The sequence below is a fragment of the Panulirus ornatus genome, chromosome 59 (genome assembly GCF_036320965.1).
Source record: "Panulirus ornatus isolate Po-2019 chromosome 59, ASM3632096v1, whole genome shotgun sequence".
NCBI classification, from domain to species: domain Eukaryota; kingdom Metazoa; phylum Arthropoda; class Malacostraca; order Decapoda; family Palinuridae; genus Panulirus; species Panulirus ornatus.
The window spans coordinates 23,850,042-23,867,835 of NC_092282.1; the positions used below are offsets into that span (position 1 = coordinate 23,850,042).

A 17,794-nucleotide genomic window follows, 5' to 3' on the forward strand; every position below is an offset into this window, starting at 1 on the left:
TCTACCCCCGAGTTCTTAAACACGTAATTAAGTTGAAATTGGCCTCTTAACGAATCCCAGCTGTCCGTGAGCACGATGGTACGACCCGTTGAGCACGATGGTACGACCCTTGAGCACGATGGTACGACCCTTGAGCACGACGGTACGACCCTTGAGCACGACGGTACGACCCTTGAGCACGACGGTACGACCCTTGAGCACGATGGTGCGACCCTTGAGTACGACGGTACGACCCTTGAGCACGACGGTACGACCCTTGAGCACGACGGTACGACCCTTGAGCACGATGGTACGACCCTTGAGCACGACGGTACGACCCTTGAGCACGACGGTACGACCCTTGAGCACGATGGTACGACCCTTGAGCACGACGGTACGACCCTTGAGCACGACGGTACGACCCTTGAGCACGACGGTACGACCCTTGAGCACGATGGTACGACCCTTGAGCACGACGGTACGACCCTTGAGCACGACGGTACGACCCTTGAGCACGACGGTACGACCCTTGAGCACGACGGTACGACCCTTGAGCACGACGGTACGACCCTTGAGCACGACGGTACGACCCATGAGCACGATGGTACGACCCTTGAGCACGACGGTACGACCCTCAGGTGCGATGCTGTGGCTCGTGGCAAGTTCAAAGGCTAGGCCATCATACCCAAGGGTCGTACCGTCGTGTTCAAGGGTCGTGCCCTCGTGCTCAAGGGTCGTACTTGAAATAAAGTCATTCATTGTTCAGTAAAGTCATACTGAAGATGTGGATCTCCCATGTTCTATATCCACAAGAAGTAAGTGAAAGTTCTGTTTAGAACACCACATATAAAAAAAAAAGAACCTTTTGCGTTCTACCGTTGAGCGAGAAAGAAAATGGGAAACGGAAGACTTGCTTTGCAAGTTGCACAAACCGAGTCATTGATATGCAAATTAAATGGAGGCAACCCTGGTCGAGCTGTTTATATGGCTGGTCGATTGTTATAGAAGAGAGAGTTAGTTAAGGGCTATTGCTTCTATAGCGGGTTTATAGATATATAGTTTGTACGGAAGCTATACGCTTGCTGTCTCCATGTTGGATAGAAAAAAAAAAAAAAAAAAAAAAAAAATATATATATATATATATATATATATATATATATATATATATATATAAAAGAATATAAAGAGTATGACGTTCTCTCTCTCTCTCTCTCTCTCTCTCTCTCTCTCTCTCTCTCTCTCTCTCTCTCTCTCTCTCTCTCTCTCTCTCTCTATCTATCTATCTATCTGTCTGTCTGTCTGTCTGACTGTCTATTCACCTACCTACGTCTATCTATATTTATCTATCTGTTAGCACAGAGGTACGACCACCCAGGCTTATGGTGGTAGCATACAGGTACGACTCCTGGGTATGGTGGTAACATAGAGGTACGACCCCAGGGTATGATGACGTACACAGCCTTTGACCTGACACCATAAGGGTCAAAGGACTTTGCACTTATACCCAACTGTCGTACCTCCGAGCTCAAAGGGCCGTATCGTTGTGCAGAAAGGTCGTACCGTCGTGCTCAAGGAACGTATATTGTCGTACTCAAGGGTCGTACCGTCGTGCTACCGTCAACACGCACGCGAAGCCACTTGGACTTAAAAGTCATAATCTATTAAGGAATAGTCCCTGGTCTATCCAGGGGGCGTGGCTTACACACTGTCTATCTGGGGGGCGTGGCTTACACACTGTCTATCGGGGGGGGCGTGGCTTACACACTGTCTATCGGGGGGCGTGGCTTACACACTGTCTATCTGGGGGGCGTGGCTTACACACTGTCTATCTGGGGGCGTGGCTTGCACTGTCTATCTGGGGGGCGTGGGTTACACACTGTCTATCTGGGGGCGTGGCTTACACTATCTGGGGGCGTAGCTTACACACTGTCTATCTAGGGGGCGTGGCTTACACACTGTCTATCAGGGGGCGTGGCTTACACACTGTCTATCTGGGGGGCGTGGCTTACACACTGTCTATCTGGGGGCGTGGCTTACACACTGTCTATCTTGGGGCAATGCTTAAACACTGTCTATCTGGGGGGCGTGGCATGGTTACTGCCTAGCTGGTGGTGGGCGTGGCCTAGACACTGCCTAGCTCTAGGTGGGCGTGGCTTAGACAGTGCCTAGCTGGCGACGCTATTGTGCATCTAATCTGGCTAGACGTTCATTGATTGGTCGGTACAGGACTCCGTGATTGGCTAAGCACGTCGTGGATTGGCTGTTCAGCGGAGTCTGTTACGAGCGGTTGAATATGTTAGGTGATTGGGTTGTTCAGCATATGTTAGGTGATTGGGTTGTTCAGCATATGTTAGGTGATTGGGTTGTTCAGCATATGTTAGGTGATTGGGTTGTTCAGCATATGTTAGGTGATTGGGTTGTTCAGCATATGTTAGGTGATTGGGTTGTTCAGCATATGTTAGGTGATTGGGTTGTTCAGCATATGTTAGGTGATTGGGTTGTTCAGCATATGTTAGGTGATTGGGTTGTTCAGCATATGTTAGGTGATTGGGTTGTTCAGCATATGTTAGGTGATTGGGTTGTTCAGCATATGTTAGGTGATTGGGTTGTTCAGCATATGTTAGGTGATTGGGTTGTTCAGCATATGTTAGGTGATTGGGTTGTTGGGCATATGTTAGGTGATTGGGTTGTTCAGCATATGTTAGGTGATTGGGTTGTTCAGCATATGTTAGGTGATTGGGTTGTTCAGCATATGTTAGGTGATTGGGTTGTTCAGCATATGTTAGGTGATTGGGTTGTTCAGCATATGTTAGGTGATTGGGTTGTTCAGCATATGTTAGGTGATTGGGTTGTTCAGCATATGTTAGGTGATTGGGTTGTTCAGCATATGTTAGGTGATTGGGTTGTTCAGCATATGTTAGGTGATTGGGTTGTTGGGCATATGTTAGGTGATTGGGTTGTTCAGCATATGTTAGGTGATTGGGTTGTTCAGCATATGTTAGGTGATTGGGTTGTTCAGCATATGTTAGGTGATTGGGTTGTTCAGCATATGTTAGGTGATTGGGTTGTTCAGCATATGTTAGGTGATTGGGTTGTTCAGCATATGTTAGGTGATTGGGTTGTTCAGCATATGTTAGGTGATTGGGTTGTTCAGCATATGTTAGGTGATTGGGTTGTTCAGCATATGTTAGGTGATTGGGTTGTTCAGCATATGTTAGGTGATTGGGTTGTTCAGCATATGTTAGGTGATTGGGTTGTTCAGCATATGTTAGGTGATTGGGTTGTTGGGCATATGTTAGGTGATTGGGTTGTTGGGCATATGTTAGGTGATTGGGTTGTTCGGCATATGTTAGGTGATTGGGTTGTTGGGCATATGTTAGGTGATTGGGTTGTTCAGCATATGTTAGGTGATTGGGTTGTTCAGCATATGTTAGGTGATTGGGTTGTTCAGCATATGTTAGGTGATTGGGTTGTTCAGCATATGTTAGGTGATTGGGTTGTTCAGCATATGTTAGGTGATTGGGTTGTTCAGCTTATGTTAGGTGATTGGGTTGTTCAGCATATGTTAGGTGATTGGGTTGTTCAGCATATGTTAGGTGATTGGGTTGTTCAGCATATGTTAGGTGATTGGGTTGTTCAGCATATGTTAGGTGATTGGGTTGTTCAGCATATGTTAGGTGATTGGGTTGTTCAGCATATGTTAGGTGATTGGGTTGTTCAGCATATGTTAGGTGATTGGGTTGTTCAGCATATGTTAGGTGATTGGGTTGTTAAGTATGGCCTCACGATTGATTGGAGAGCTGATTAATGGGTTGATCTCTTAATCCACGGCTTGGGGATTGGTGGGATGAACTTCTGATTGGCTGAACGGGTTGGTTCACTACGGATTGGGTGATTGGCTCCTGGAGTCTTCCATCCATATATGATTAGATGATTAGGTGTCTGGTATTAAGTGATTAATGATTAGCTTCTGGAGTCTTCCATCCATATATGATTAGATGATTAATTGTCTGGTATTAAGTGATTAATGATTAGCTTCTGGAGTCTTCCATCCATATATGATTAGATGATTAGTTGTCTGGTATTAATTGATTAATGATTAACTCCTGGGTTGGTTGATCAGTGCGTCTGCGCAACCATGTTGACCTGGCGGGAAGAAATGACCTTAATGGCGTAATTGGCCCAAGCTTCTGGGGGGGAAGGGGGGGGGGTTGGTGTCCTTGACTTGGGTGAGAGTGTGAGGGAGAGTGTGGGAGAGTTGAGGAAGAGTGAGCGAGAGTGTGGGAGTGTGAGGGAGAGTGAGAGAGAGTGTGGGGAGGTGAGGGAGTGGGCGAGAGTGAGGGAGAGTTTGCGAGAGTGAGGGAGAGTGTGGGAGAGTGAGGGAGAGTGTGTGAGAGTGAGGGAGAGCTGAGGAAGAGTGAGCGAGAGTGAGGGAGAGTGAGAGAGAGTGAGGGAGAGAGTGTGTGAGAGTGAGGGAGAGAGTGTGTGAGAGTGAGGGAGAGTGTGTGTGAGAGTGAGGGAGAGAGTGTGTGAGAGTGAGGGAGAGTGTGTGTGAGAGTGAGGGAGAGTGTGTGTGAGAGTGAGGGAGAGAGTGTGTGAGAGTGAGGGAGAGAGTGTGTGAGAGTGAGGGAGAGTGTGTGTGTGAGAGTGAGGGAGAGTGTGTAAGTCCGCAGTAAGTCTCGGTGGCTCTGCAATGCGTCGACCGTGGGGAAGGAGGAGTGGGGGGGGAGGAGGAGGGTCTCTCTCTCTCTCTCTCTCAGTCTCACAGCAGGCCCTCCCCCCTCCCCCCTCCCCCCCTCCCCCCTTCCCCTCCCCCTCCTCCTCCACTACCAACAGCAACACCACACCACACACTCACCCACCCACCCACCCCCCCTCCCTTCCTCCTCCCCCCTCCTCCATACTAACACCCCCCCAAGACCTCAAACCCCCCCTCCCCCCCACTTCAAGGACATCCCCCCTCCCCCTTCCCCCCTCCCCCTCTTTATACTGTTCTCTTAATATTTGCTAATTTCCTCCCCTCCCTCACCCCCCTCAGACAGACGGGAGGGAGGGGGAGGCCGATGCGGGAAGATGTCTCTGAGCCCTTTATAAGGGCCTGAAAGGAGAGGCAACGCCCTTAAAGTCTCTGGGCCTTTATAAGGGCCTGAAGGGAGAGGCGGCATCCCTTAATGTCTCTGAGCCCTTTATAAGGGCCTTGGCGACATTGACCCCCTCCCAATCAGGGCTGACCCTTGTGCTTGGTGGATTGCAACCAAGGCCCTTGGAGTAAGTGGGGCATCTCGAAGGGTTTAGATACCGTTGCCCTTAAAAGGGGCAGCAGGCGTGCCCCAAGGGAGCCCTTGCTGTTTGGCAGCCACCGGGATATCTACTTACCTACCTGCTTACCCACCTACCTACATATATACATACCTACTTATCTACCGATCTATCTACTTACCTACCTACATACCTACTTACCTACCTACCTGTCTACCTTCCTACCTACTTGTCTACCTACCTACCTAGTAACCTACCCACCTACCTACCTGTCTACCTTCCTACCTACTTGTCTACCTACCTCCCTACTAACCTACTCACCTACCTACCTACCTACCTGTCTACCTTCCTACCTACTTGTCTACCTACCTACCAGCTAACCTACCCACCTACCTACCTGTCTACCTTCCTACCTACTTGTCTACCTACCTCCCTACTAACCTACCCACCTACCTACCTACCTACCTGTCTACCTTCCTACCTACTTGTCTACCTACCTACCTACTAACCTACCCACCTACCTACCTACCTACCTGTCTACCTTCCTACCTACTTGTCTACCTACCTACCTACTAACCTACCCACCTACCTACCTACCTACCTGTCTACCTTCCTACCTACTTGTCTACCTACCTACCTACTAACCTACCCACCTACCTACCTACCTACCTGTCTACCTTCCTACCTACTTGTCTACCTACCTCCCTACTAACCTACCCACCTACCTACCTACTTACCTGTCTACCTACTTCCCTATTCCTCAGTGGGGTTTAGTAGAGGGAAGTGGTGCTCAGTAGTGAGGGTATAAGCTCCTGGGTTGGTTAAACCATCTTTAACATGTTAACATTTGAGCCTTAGTGGCTACAGCAGACGTAAATGAAAATGTAATTCCACACGTCTTAGCTACAGCAGACGTAATTAGAAATGTAATTCCACGCGTCTTAGCTGCAGACGTAATTAGAAATGTAATTCCACGCGTCTTAGCTACAGCAGACGTAAATGAAAATGTAATTCCACACGTCTTAGCTACAGACGTAATTAGAAATGTAATTCCACGCGTCTTAGCTACAGCAGACGTAATTGAAAATATAATTCCACACGCGATAATTGCAGACGTAATTAAAGACGTGATTCCACACGCGTTCGTTGCAGACGTAATTCAAATATAATTCAACACACGTTAGTTACATACATAGTTCAAATGTAATTCCAGTCACGTTAGTTGTAGACGTAATTGAAACTGTAATCCCCACACGCGATAGTTGCAAATGTAATTAAAAATGTAATTCCACATGCGTTAATTGCAGACCTAATTAAAAATAATTCCACACGCGTTAGTTGCAGACTACTGAAAAATGTAATTCAACACACGTTAGTTACAGACATAATTCAGGTATTATTCCACACACGTTTGTTGCAGACGTAATTAGAAATGTAATTCCACACACGTTAGCTGCAGATGTAATTGAAAATGTAATTCCACACGCTTTCGTTGCAGACGTAATGAATATTGTTATTCCTCCCTCGTCAGTTGCAGATGTAATTAGAATGTAATTCCACACGCCTTCGTTGCTGATGCAATTAAAAATATAATGTAATTCCACACGCGTTAGTTGCAGACGTAATTAAAAATGTAATTCCACACACGATCGTCGCAGACGTAATTCAAATGTAATTCCATACGTACATATTAAGTGCAAAGTACAATGCAGTACTGCTGTACATACAGACGTGCACAGCAGATGTATGGGGTGTACCCCAGAGATGGAAATAATATATATGTCTTTTTTTCCTGTCAGTAACCCCATTATCTGGGGGTAAGGACGGAAATCTCTGTCAGTAACCCCATTATCTGGGGGTAAGGATGGAAATCTCTGTCAGTAACCCCAGTATCTGGGGGTATGGACGGAAGTCCCTCTCTGTACCCCCCCCCAGTGTCTGGGGGTAAGGACGGAAGTCTCTGTCAATACCCCCAGAGTCTGGGGGGGTGAAGGACGGAAGCTCTTGGTGCATTGTCGTGTCTGGGGGGGGTCGGGTTGGGGGAAGAGAAGGCATTACCCCCAGACGCCCGCCACTGTGGCCGAGTTTGTTATGATAATCAATATAGAAAACGTACTTAAGTACTCGCTGAGGAGGGACTTAACTGTGTTGTTTATGGTGTGGGGGTTGTGGGGGGGAGGAGGGAGGCCCTGTCGTCACGTAGAGAGAGAGAGAGAGAGAGAGAGAGAGAGAGAGAGAGAGAGAGAGAGAGAGAGAGAGAGAGAGATGCATTACCAGTGGTAAACATAGGTATGATTTCTGAGTGAATTAAACGATTGTTTCATTGAAGATGGAGTGATGAAGGCTGAGTACACACGATTGGAACTCGCTGAGTATATGACCTCCCTCATCCCTCAGGTCCGGCTAGGACCTCCCTCATCCCTCAGCTCTGGCTGAAGGAATGAAGGACGCCAGTATGAAGGAATGAAGGACTCCAGTACTGGACGTCATGTGCCATCATGAGGGTAGAGAGTGTGTGTGAGGAGGGAATTATGAGGGTAGTGAGGGAGGTTGGTGACGCTGGTTGGGGTCAGGTGCGTCTCACAATGAGGAATATATGGCAATATTGGCTCTGGGATTTATGGTGTATTAATGATTGATAAATCATATGTTGTTATATGCGTGTGGAGTGTCTGGGGGATTCATTATTGTGAAGCAAGGAAATGGATTTAGGGATTTAAAACAACATAGGATGATGAAGGTGTAAAAAGTAAGAGGGGATTACATAGGATTACTTGACATTAAGTGATGAGGAGATTATTTAGTGCTGTCTGGCACTGTCGGGTAAGGGATTACATAGCGTTGTCTGGCACTGTAAGACGAATGGATTACTTTGCATTATTTTGCACTGTAAAAACAAGGAGATTACTTACCCAATTTTTGGATTGCGTTGTTTAGTGATGGGATTAATGATTAAGGGATTAATGATTAGGGTTGTACGGCAATGTAAGATGGAAGGATGACGTAGGAGTGAGGTTAGAAAATGCGAAGCATCTTGGAATTGGTTGGTTTAGGTCAGTCTTGTGGAATGTGGTTTGTCTGGTGTTCCAGGGTCAGGTGAGGGGGCAAGGTGGGAGGAGGGCGCTGTACAGAGCTGTACAGGTGGATTACATGTGGCACTGTAAGGGAAACAATGGATTACATGGATTTCCTTTTAGTTTTCCATAATGATTCATGGGCGACGAATACGTGTCTTCTGTGCTCTTCTCCCTTCCTCCCTCACTTCACACAGTTGTGTTTCCCCCTCATTGTCTTCCTCCTGGTGTTTGGGGTGCCCTAGGGTGAGAGGTCCTGGCATAGTGTCCACCTCTCTCTCTCTCTCTCTCTCTCTCTCTCTCTCTCTCTCTCTCTCTCTCTCTCTCTCTCTCTCTCTCTCTCGTGTCATCTGTTGTGTCCACTAAGGTGCTACACAAGAGACAGGTCTGTTTGGTTTTCTTCCCCTCTCCCATCTTTGATGAGTTAGGAATCAAGTTTATAGCAGTCGATGCATGATTATCTTATTTTTCCTATATCTTTCTATCTTGATATGTGTGATATATTGTTCGTTGTAAACACTCCACATCTCCTTTACGACCCCCTGGCCTCACCTGCAAACACAGTCAGGTTGGATCCACTTCCAGTTGGCAAGTCATTAACACACACATCAGAAATATTCGTGGCCACAGCACTGAGCCCAGAGGGACACCCCCCTCACCCCCCTCCCCGACTTGTCACCTCCTCGAAGCATGAAAAGGTTCCTTCTCCACCCCCTTCCCCCAGCCCCCCCCCCAAGACACTAACTTAGAAATCTAACTCTTTGGTTAGTCTCGTGTGTGTGTGTGGGGGGGGGGGTATCAAAGCCCCCCTCTCCTGACAGTCCAAGAATAGGCAGTTCAGCCATTCATCTCTCCGTTCTCTTGAGATATTGCTTACAATCTCGTGGAAGTTTTAAGAGATTTCTCGTAAATGATCATTCTCTCTCTCTCTCTCTCTCTCTCTCTCTCTCTCTCTCTCTCTCTCTCTCTCTCTCTCTCTCTCTCTCTCTCTCTGAGGCAGCTTCTTACTTAAATAAGATGTGTGTGTGTGTGTGTGTGTGTGTGTGCGTCTACTGTCATAACCATTTGCTCGTAAAGAATTCACATTTCCTTATTTCCACAGTACCTGACGCTGTTGTATGTGTCATGGACCTAGGTTCATAATGATATAACACAGAGGACAAATATCATCTATGTACATTCCGTCCTTCTGGTCTAGTTACAAGGAAATGTAGATTGTGTGGATGGCGGAAGTCATCCATATGTGGTGATGGCAGATGAGACCATTACGAATTGTGGTTGTAAAATACGCGCCACATATGTGAAATAAAAAGCCCCATTTCCCTTATGCAAATTACCTGCACTTAACCTTCCTTCCCGTCAAGTCACACACCCGCATGCCATACTCAGACTGCCATCAAGATCAAACATATAAACTTGGCAAAGGAGGAGTGTATATAGGGAGGGGCTATCTCTGCAGTATCAAGGGGCAGGAGGGGGTACTTCACTAGACAGAAAACCAATGGCGATTTGTCGCATCCCGCGCTGCTCCCTCGGGCGTCACATTACGGGAATGAGCTTGGGTTCGTTTTCTGTTCATTGCGGCTGAATGTGGTCGAGTGAGTGAGGTTTCTCTGCTCGGCTCCGTGCCAGAGGGCTTAGCTGGATCAAGCCTGAGGTTTCATGATTTGCATAAGTCACACACACACACACACACAAACTCGTATTCTTTATAGACTATTAAGAGGCTCCCAACTCCGCCTTTTCATAGCCTCTCTCTTTATTACTCTCTATACTTTATATCACAGTGTAGCCTCTAGCTGCAGCTGGCTCAAAAACGGTGTATTATTATTATTATTATTATTATTATTATTATTATTATTATTATTATTATTATCATTACTACTACTACTACTACTACTTAGACACAGACATGTCAGTGTCAGGTCAAAGGTTAAACCATCTTACTCAAGGGTCGTACCGTCGTGCTCAAGGACCGTACCGTCGTGCTCAAGTGTCGTACCGTCGTGCTCAAGTGTCGTACCGTCGTGCTCAAGTGTCATACCGTCGTGCTCAAGGGTCGTACCGTCGTGCTCAAGTGTCGTACCGTCGTGCTCAAGTGTCGTACCGTCGTGCTCAAGTGTCGTACCGTCGTGCTCAAGGATCGTAACGTCGTGCTCAAGGACCATACCGTCGTGCTCAAGTGTCGCACCGTCGTGCTCAAGGATCGTAACGTCGTGCTCAAGGGTCGTACCATCGTGCTCAAGGGTCGTAACGTCGTGCTCAAGGGTCGTACCTTCGTGCTCAAGGGTCGTACCGTCGTGCTCAAGGACCGTACCGTCGTGCTCAAGGGTCGTACCGTCGTGCTCAAGGGTCGTAACGTCGTGCTCAAGGGTCGTACCTTCGTGCTCAAGGACCGTACCGTCGTGCTCAAGGACCGTACCGTCGTGCTCAAGTGTCGAACCGTCGTGCTCAAGAACCGTAACGTCGTGCTCAAGGGTCGTACCGTCATGCTCAAGGGTCGCACCGTTGTGCTCAAGGGTCGTACCGTCATGCTCAAGGATCGTACCGTCATGCTCAAGGGTCGTAGCGTCGTGCTCAAGGGTCGCAACGTCGTGTTCAAGGATCGCACCGTCATGCTCAAGGGTCGTACCGTCGTGCTCAGGGTCGCACCGTCATGCTCAAGGGTCGTACCATCACCGTCATCATGACCTGAAATGACTGTGACAAAGCTGTGTCGTCATGAAGTGTCATGACCCTTGGTCCCTGCATGACACATGACACTAAGCCCTTACATGACAGTCACTGTGCCAGGATCAGCTGACGGCTCCTGCGTCATACGACCGGTGCTCTAATCGAACACGTGAGAGCGACGGTAACATACACATATTTTCTGTTATGGCCTGTCCCTAGCTACGTCTCTTCGTTGTATATCAACTGAGTGTTATATTTCTCTCTTGTGTCTCCCCTGATGATGTGATTATGACACGAAAGTGCACTTGGGAGCTTATCGTCTTTCATTTTCCACGTGGAGTCATAGGAATATATATATATATATATATATATATATATATATATATATATATATATATATATATGTGTGTGTGTGTGTGTGTGTGTGTGTGTGTTATGACCTAACATCACATATCTGTAACAAAATATATATGCAATAAGAGTAATTGCTTTCACGCTCTACGTTAATCTCTCTCTCTCTCTCTCTCTCTCTCTCTCTCTCTCTCTCTCTCTCTCTCTCTCTCTCTCTCTCTCTCTCTCTAATGCCGTATAGTGGGGGGGGGGGGTAAAATACCTGTTAAAAGCTACCGTTTCTGTAGGAACAAGGTGTGAGGGAGGGGAGGGGGGGACCACCATGAATCATCCACATGATTTGGCAACACTGTTTATGTCAGGTACGGCTCAGGGCTACCAACATTTCCCCGGACATCAACAAACACATGTATCGCCCCGGTGCATCCCTAACATCCGTTGTTCTTGGACTGTGTTGAGCTGTTGTGGTGACTTCAAGATATTCTGGGCATATTTACCCAATGGAAGATGAGTTAGGTTGAGTTAGATTGAAGTTATGAGAGGTTGGCCAGCGTCCACGGGCGTTGGTAGCAGTGGTTGAACACGGTTGCCAACATTCCACTCTCGAACACTTAATATGACAGGATTTCATTTCGCTTTTAAAGGGAGGTGGGATTCTGGGAGTGAATTAACTGGCATTCATTCTTGTGAAACGCTTATTTCTTTCTTTCTTTCTTTCTTTCTTTCACGTCGTATTTTAAAGTTGGGTTGAAGTAAGAGGCGTTCATGTCTTGGCTTCAAATAAGACTTCAAAAGCTATGATCGTTCGCAGTCGCTAAGTCGGATTTATGCTTGTGTTTATATATGTCTTTCGTCGTCTCTTGTGTTCCCATCTGTAGCCCACCCCAGACAGCGCTGCGGTAGTACTCTACAATAAACTCATACATCGCCACTTATACAGCTGTATTCTGATACATACCTTGCTGTTGTCAAGAACATTGGTGTGTATTGTATCTATTTTATATTATGATCGATAGATCAAATCACTGAGCTTGGGGCTTTTCATTCGATGATATATATATATATATATATATATATATATATATATATATATATATATATATATATATATATATATATATATATTCTAATATCTTTGGTGAACGTTCCACTGTATTCTTACATTAAGTCGAAAATTGTGAAATATACTCTCTCTCTCTCTCTCTCTCTCTCTCTCTCTCTCTCTCTCTCTCTCTCTCTCTCTCTCTCTCTCTCTCTCTCCTTCGTATCGCAGTTCGTGAGGCAGTGGATCAGACACGAACGTGTGACGCATTCGTAGTGAATGAGTACATTATTGATTCCCAAGCAGCCGCAGTGGGCAAGCAAGCAGTGAGACACTGCAGACAAGCAGTGAGACACTGCAGACAAGCTGTGAGACACTGCAGGCAAGCAGTGAGACACAGCAGACAAGCAGTGACATACTGCACACAAGCAGTGAGACACTGCAGGGAAGCAGTGAGACACTGCAGACAAGCTGTGAGACACTGCAGGCAAGCAGTGAGACACTGCAGGCAAGCAGTGAGACACTGCAGACAAGCTGTGAGACACTGCAGGCAAGCAGTGAGACACAGCAGACAAGCAGTGACATACTGCACACAAGCAGTGAGACACTGCAGGGAAGCAGTGAGACACTGCAGTCAAGCAGTGAGACACAGCAGGCAAGCAGTGAGACACTGCAGGCAAGCAGTGAGACACAGCGGGCAAGCAGTGAGACACAGCAGGCAAGCAGTGAGACACTGCTGACAAGCAGTGAGACACTGCAGACAAGCAGTGAGACACTGCAGGCAAGCAGTGACATACTGCAGGCAAGCAGTGAGACACAGCAGGCAAGCAGTGAGACACTGCAGGCAAGCAGTGAGACACTGCAGGCAAGCAGTGAGACACAGCAGGCAAGCAGTGAGACACAGAGATATCTCTGGTCTGCTCTTTTTTCTTGCAGTCGTACCGTCCGTCTGTGTAGCTGTACCATGATTGCTTCTCTCTCTCTCTCTCTCTCTCTCTCTCTCTCTCTCTCTCTCTCTCTCTCTCTCTCTCTCTCTCTCTCTCGTGTAGAGGAAGGTAGCGTCATTCACCAAGGGCGCCGTGTGTGGTGGTGGTGAGCCGTTGCCCCCCTCCCCCCCCCCACCCACCCTCGTCACGATGACACGGGTCGTTACGGTGGGTAGTACCACCCTCCTCCACCTCCACCTACTCCTCCACCTCCTCCTCCTCCTCCTCCTCCTCCTCCTCCTCCTCCTCCACCTCCTCCACCTCCTCCACCTTCAGGAGGGAGTCGTGGGTTGGGCCATCATGAGTCATGAGGTCACACAGCTGGTGACTCGCACAGGTGGTCGGTCAACCACCTACAGCAGGTGGTTGACCGAAGGAAAGGAGAGAAAATATGTCCCTGTTGGCACTCACTGTTGGCACTCACTGTTGGCACTCACTGTTGGCACTCACTGTTGGCACTCACTGGTGAGGGTCACTGTTGGCACTCACTGGTGAGGGTTCACTGTTGGCACTCACAGGTGAGTCACTGTTGGCACTCACTGGTGAGGGTTCACTGTTGGCACTCACTGGTGAGGGTTCACTGTTGGCACTCAGTGGTGAGGGTTCACTGTTGGCACTCACTGGTGAGGGTTCACTGTTGGCACTCAGTGGTGAGGGTTCACTGTTGGCACTCACTGGTGAGGGTTCACTGTTGGCACTCAGTGGTGAGGGTTCACTGTTGGCACTCACTGGTGAGGGTTCACTGTTGGCACTCACTGGTGAGGGTCACTGTTGGCACTCACTGGTGAGGGTTCACTGTTGGCACTCACAGGTGAGTCACTGTTGGCACTCACTGGTGAGGGTTCACTGTTGGCACTCACTGGTGAGGGTTCACTGTTGGCACTCAGTGGTGAGGGTTCACTGTTGGCACTCACTGGTGAGGGTTCACTGGTGGCACATAGTGTTGGCACTCGCTGGTGGCACTCATGGAAGGCCACCCCCCCTCCCCCCCAACCCAGAGACTGAGGCAACCTGTTATGAGTGTGGGGCATCTGACACGTGATCCCTCACTCCCCCTCCTCCGTGTCACGTATGACACCTGTGGCACTGCTGTGTCATGACACACTGTGGCACTGGTCAGTGTGTCATGACACACTGTGGCACTGGTCAGTGTGTCATGACACTCCCCTACTTATGTTCATTTTCCACTTGTCTTTCCTCTTCTCCTCCTCCTCGTCCTCCTCTTCCTCCTCCTCTTCTTCCTCCTCCTCCTCCTCCTCCTCCTCCTCCTCCTCCTCCTCCTCTTCCTCCTCCTCCATGTTCTCATATAATATGCAAAACAGCAAAAGAAAATTTAACCCAAAGAGAGAAAAAAAAAAGGTGACTTTGGCAGCTGGAGTCTATTTCTCGAGATGTCTTATCGTAATTGCTGGCGATACAGAAGCTTGAGAAATGATGAAGCTAATTGTCTTTCTATTTCCCTGAAAGCTGTTGATAGTGAAGCTAAGCTTTTCCCCGAGAACTGCTGTAGAGTCGAAGCTTTAATGAAAGCTGTTCATTGTGGGTTATCCTTAATGTGAGGGTTCTTCTGAGTCCAGCTTATGTTCTCTGTGATAACTGGTCCAGCTTATGTTCTGTGCGATCTGTTCCTCTCTTAAAGTCTCCACGAACACGTGAAATATGAATGATTCCTTCGTCTCAAATCATCTATATATATATATATATATATATATATATATATATATATATATATATATATATATATATATATAAGAAGGAAAGACGACCAGATGAGACGGCATCAGAGCGAGGTACTTGGTGTACGGCTGGGCTGAAGCATTGCGTTTCAGAGAGAGAGATTCATGTGACTTGGAAGAGACAGACTTGAGACGAAACTTCTGACAGATGTCACGGGTCTTGGAGAACCCCACACACCAGAGGACGTCCGGTGACGTCTCACGACGGTTCCTCTCTCTCTCTCTCTCTCTCTCTCTCTCTCTCTCTCTCTCTCTCTCTCTCTCTCTCTCTCTGATATGTGTCATAAGAACGATTCTTTTTGATGTTGGAAGCACACTCGGTGGCTTCACACACTGATCCACTTGACTGAGGGGAAACCAATGAATATCATTCTGGAGTCTTGACTGGAGGGAGGGACGGGTGATTTTCTTGCTGGGGGGGAGGGAGAGGAGGATGAAGACGCCGTGAGGGTGTCTGCTGGTCCTGGAGGGACAGGTTGTGAAGAATATCAGAATAGGAGAAGCATTATGGATCCTGGAGGTTATATATATATATATATATATATATATATATATATATATATATATATATATATATATATATATATATATATATATATATTTCATTATTTTCTTTTTTTCATACTATTCGCTATTTCCCACGTTAGCGAGGTAGCGTTAAGAACAGACGACTGAACCTTTGAGGGAATATCCTCACCTGGCCCCCTTCTCTGTTCCTTCTATTGGAAAATTAGAAAAAAAAAAAAAGAGAGGGGAGGATTTCCAGCCCCCCGCTTCCTACCCTTTTAGTCGCCTTCTACGACATGCAGGGAATACGTTGGAAGTATTCTTTCTCCCTTATCTCCAGGAATAATATATATATATATATATATATATATATATATATATATATATATATATATATATATATATATATATATATATATATCGTTAATGAATTCACCACAGCTGAACATAAACTCATCTGTAGGAACTGTCCCAACTTCTTATCCTGTACAGAATACAAGAAAATTTTGGTGTAAAAATCTTCACATTTCTAAAATGCCTTTTTTTTTTTTATCATTATTATGAAAAGAAATAGACCTGCTCCCGTATTCTATGACCTAGATCTCTTGGTTATTAATAACGATAGCGCTATAGTGTTTTATCACTTAATTGGTAGTTTAGATTAGGATCTGATTCATTGATCGTTTCCATGATAACCCGCTTGGCTTAATGAGTGTGTGTGTGTGTGTGTGTGTGTGTGTGTGTGTGTGTGTGTGAACATTTACCCTAGGATATGGTTGCTTACTATTATTATCTTGTTTGTACATTGCTCTTCATGTTTGTAGTGGTAAATATGATATCTTAAAATACACTAGTAAACTGATTATTATTTTTCATAATATCTTGAAATACTCTTGTAAACTGCTAATTATTTTTTTTGATTGTATTTCTAATTCAACTTAAGATGTTGCAGTACGTGCCTTTGAATATCACTAGTTCATTTTAAGCATTTACGAATTCTCTTTCCCTCTGTCTTTTTTTTTTTACACACATATTTGTACTATTTCCCTATGTAAGTTTAGCAGTTTAGTGTATACCTGTTGACTAACAGTGGCCTGTTAGTAGTTTAGTGTATACCTGTTGATTAACAGTGGCCTGTTAGCAGTTTAGTGTGTACCTGTTGACTAACAGTGGCCTGTTTCTGTTGCAGTGCTGTTGCTTACTTGCACCACGGTCCGGGGTGAGGAGGAGTGCAGCAGTGAGTAGAGAGTGAATGTCTGCCAGAGCCTCACCAGCCGCGCCCTTATGACTCTTCTCACGTACCCTTAAGAAGGGCTAAAGACACCTTGAAGGAAGGTCAAATAACTTCTTTCTTTTTTCTTTAAGGGAAATCTCAACAACTCTTTATATGGGAAGGGTTAGATCAATCTCGTAAGACGAGGGTATTCAATCCACCGTGAAGGGGAGGGAAGGTAATGGATCCTTCTTCAGGAGATATTGTTGAATGCTCCACTGGGTATGGTTTCCAATGCCCCTCATCAGCAGACGTAGAGTCCCCAGGACTACACCAGGGTGACGAAAGGGGGGAAAGAGGTGTTTTGAAGGGAAGTAGCAAAGAGGGAGTGATGATAGAGCAGCCTGGTTTTCGTTTGGCGTTAAAGCTGAAGAGCAGCTGGTTGAGAAACCGGATCTTCACATTTATTTAATGGAGTGTTACACACGACCTTTTCTAGCCGAATACTGAATATCCATTCCACTGATCTGGTGATCGGAGTGGGCCAAGGACAGTATATCATCGATCTAGGGTGTCGTAGAATCATCGTAGCTCTGATTGCTGGCCGGTACACGTTGCGGGTCGAGATATCTTACAACGGTCCAGAATCGAGAACTGTCCTCGTCTTCACAGACCAAATGGAAAGTCTTAAGTATACTAGATACATGACGAGAGAAAGTCCTCGTCTTCCTAGCAACGGTTGCATCTCTTAACCCTCTTGCGTTCCACGTTACGACTCTTTGACCATGACGGTACGACCCATGACCACGACGGTACGACCCTTTGAGGGCATTCCCCGTGGCTTCAAGTTTCAAAGGTTGGACCATCATAACTCCGATGTCGTACCATCGTACTCAAGGATCGTACCGTCTTGCTGAAGGAGTCATTGTATGTAAAGACAGTTCTAGAGGTGTTAATAATAACATTACAGATTC

General features: G+C 46.6%; 1 protein-coding gene across 6 annotated transcripts in view; it reads left to right on the plus strand.

Annotated features, from left to right (window-relative positions):
* qvr (protein quiver) overlaps positions 1-17,794 on the plus strand; it is a 356,159-nt gene that overhangs the window by 222,107 nt on the left and 116,258 nt on the right. For 3 of the 6 annotated variants that reach the window (XM_071696428.1, XM_071696430.1, XM_071696433.1), the window contains exon 2: positions 16,797-16,844. The exons of 1 other annotated variant lie outside the window; for it this stretch is intronic. In XM_071696428.1, coding sequence (XP_071552529.1) covers positions 16,797-16,844 — 48 coding nt within the window. The remainder of the gene's footprint in view (positions 1-16,796; positions 16,845-17,794) is intronic. 2 more of the 6 variants (XM_071696431.1, XM_071696434.1) reach the window with 1 other exon arrangement.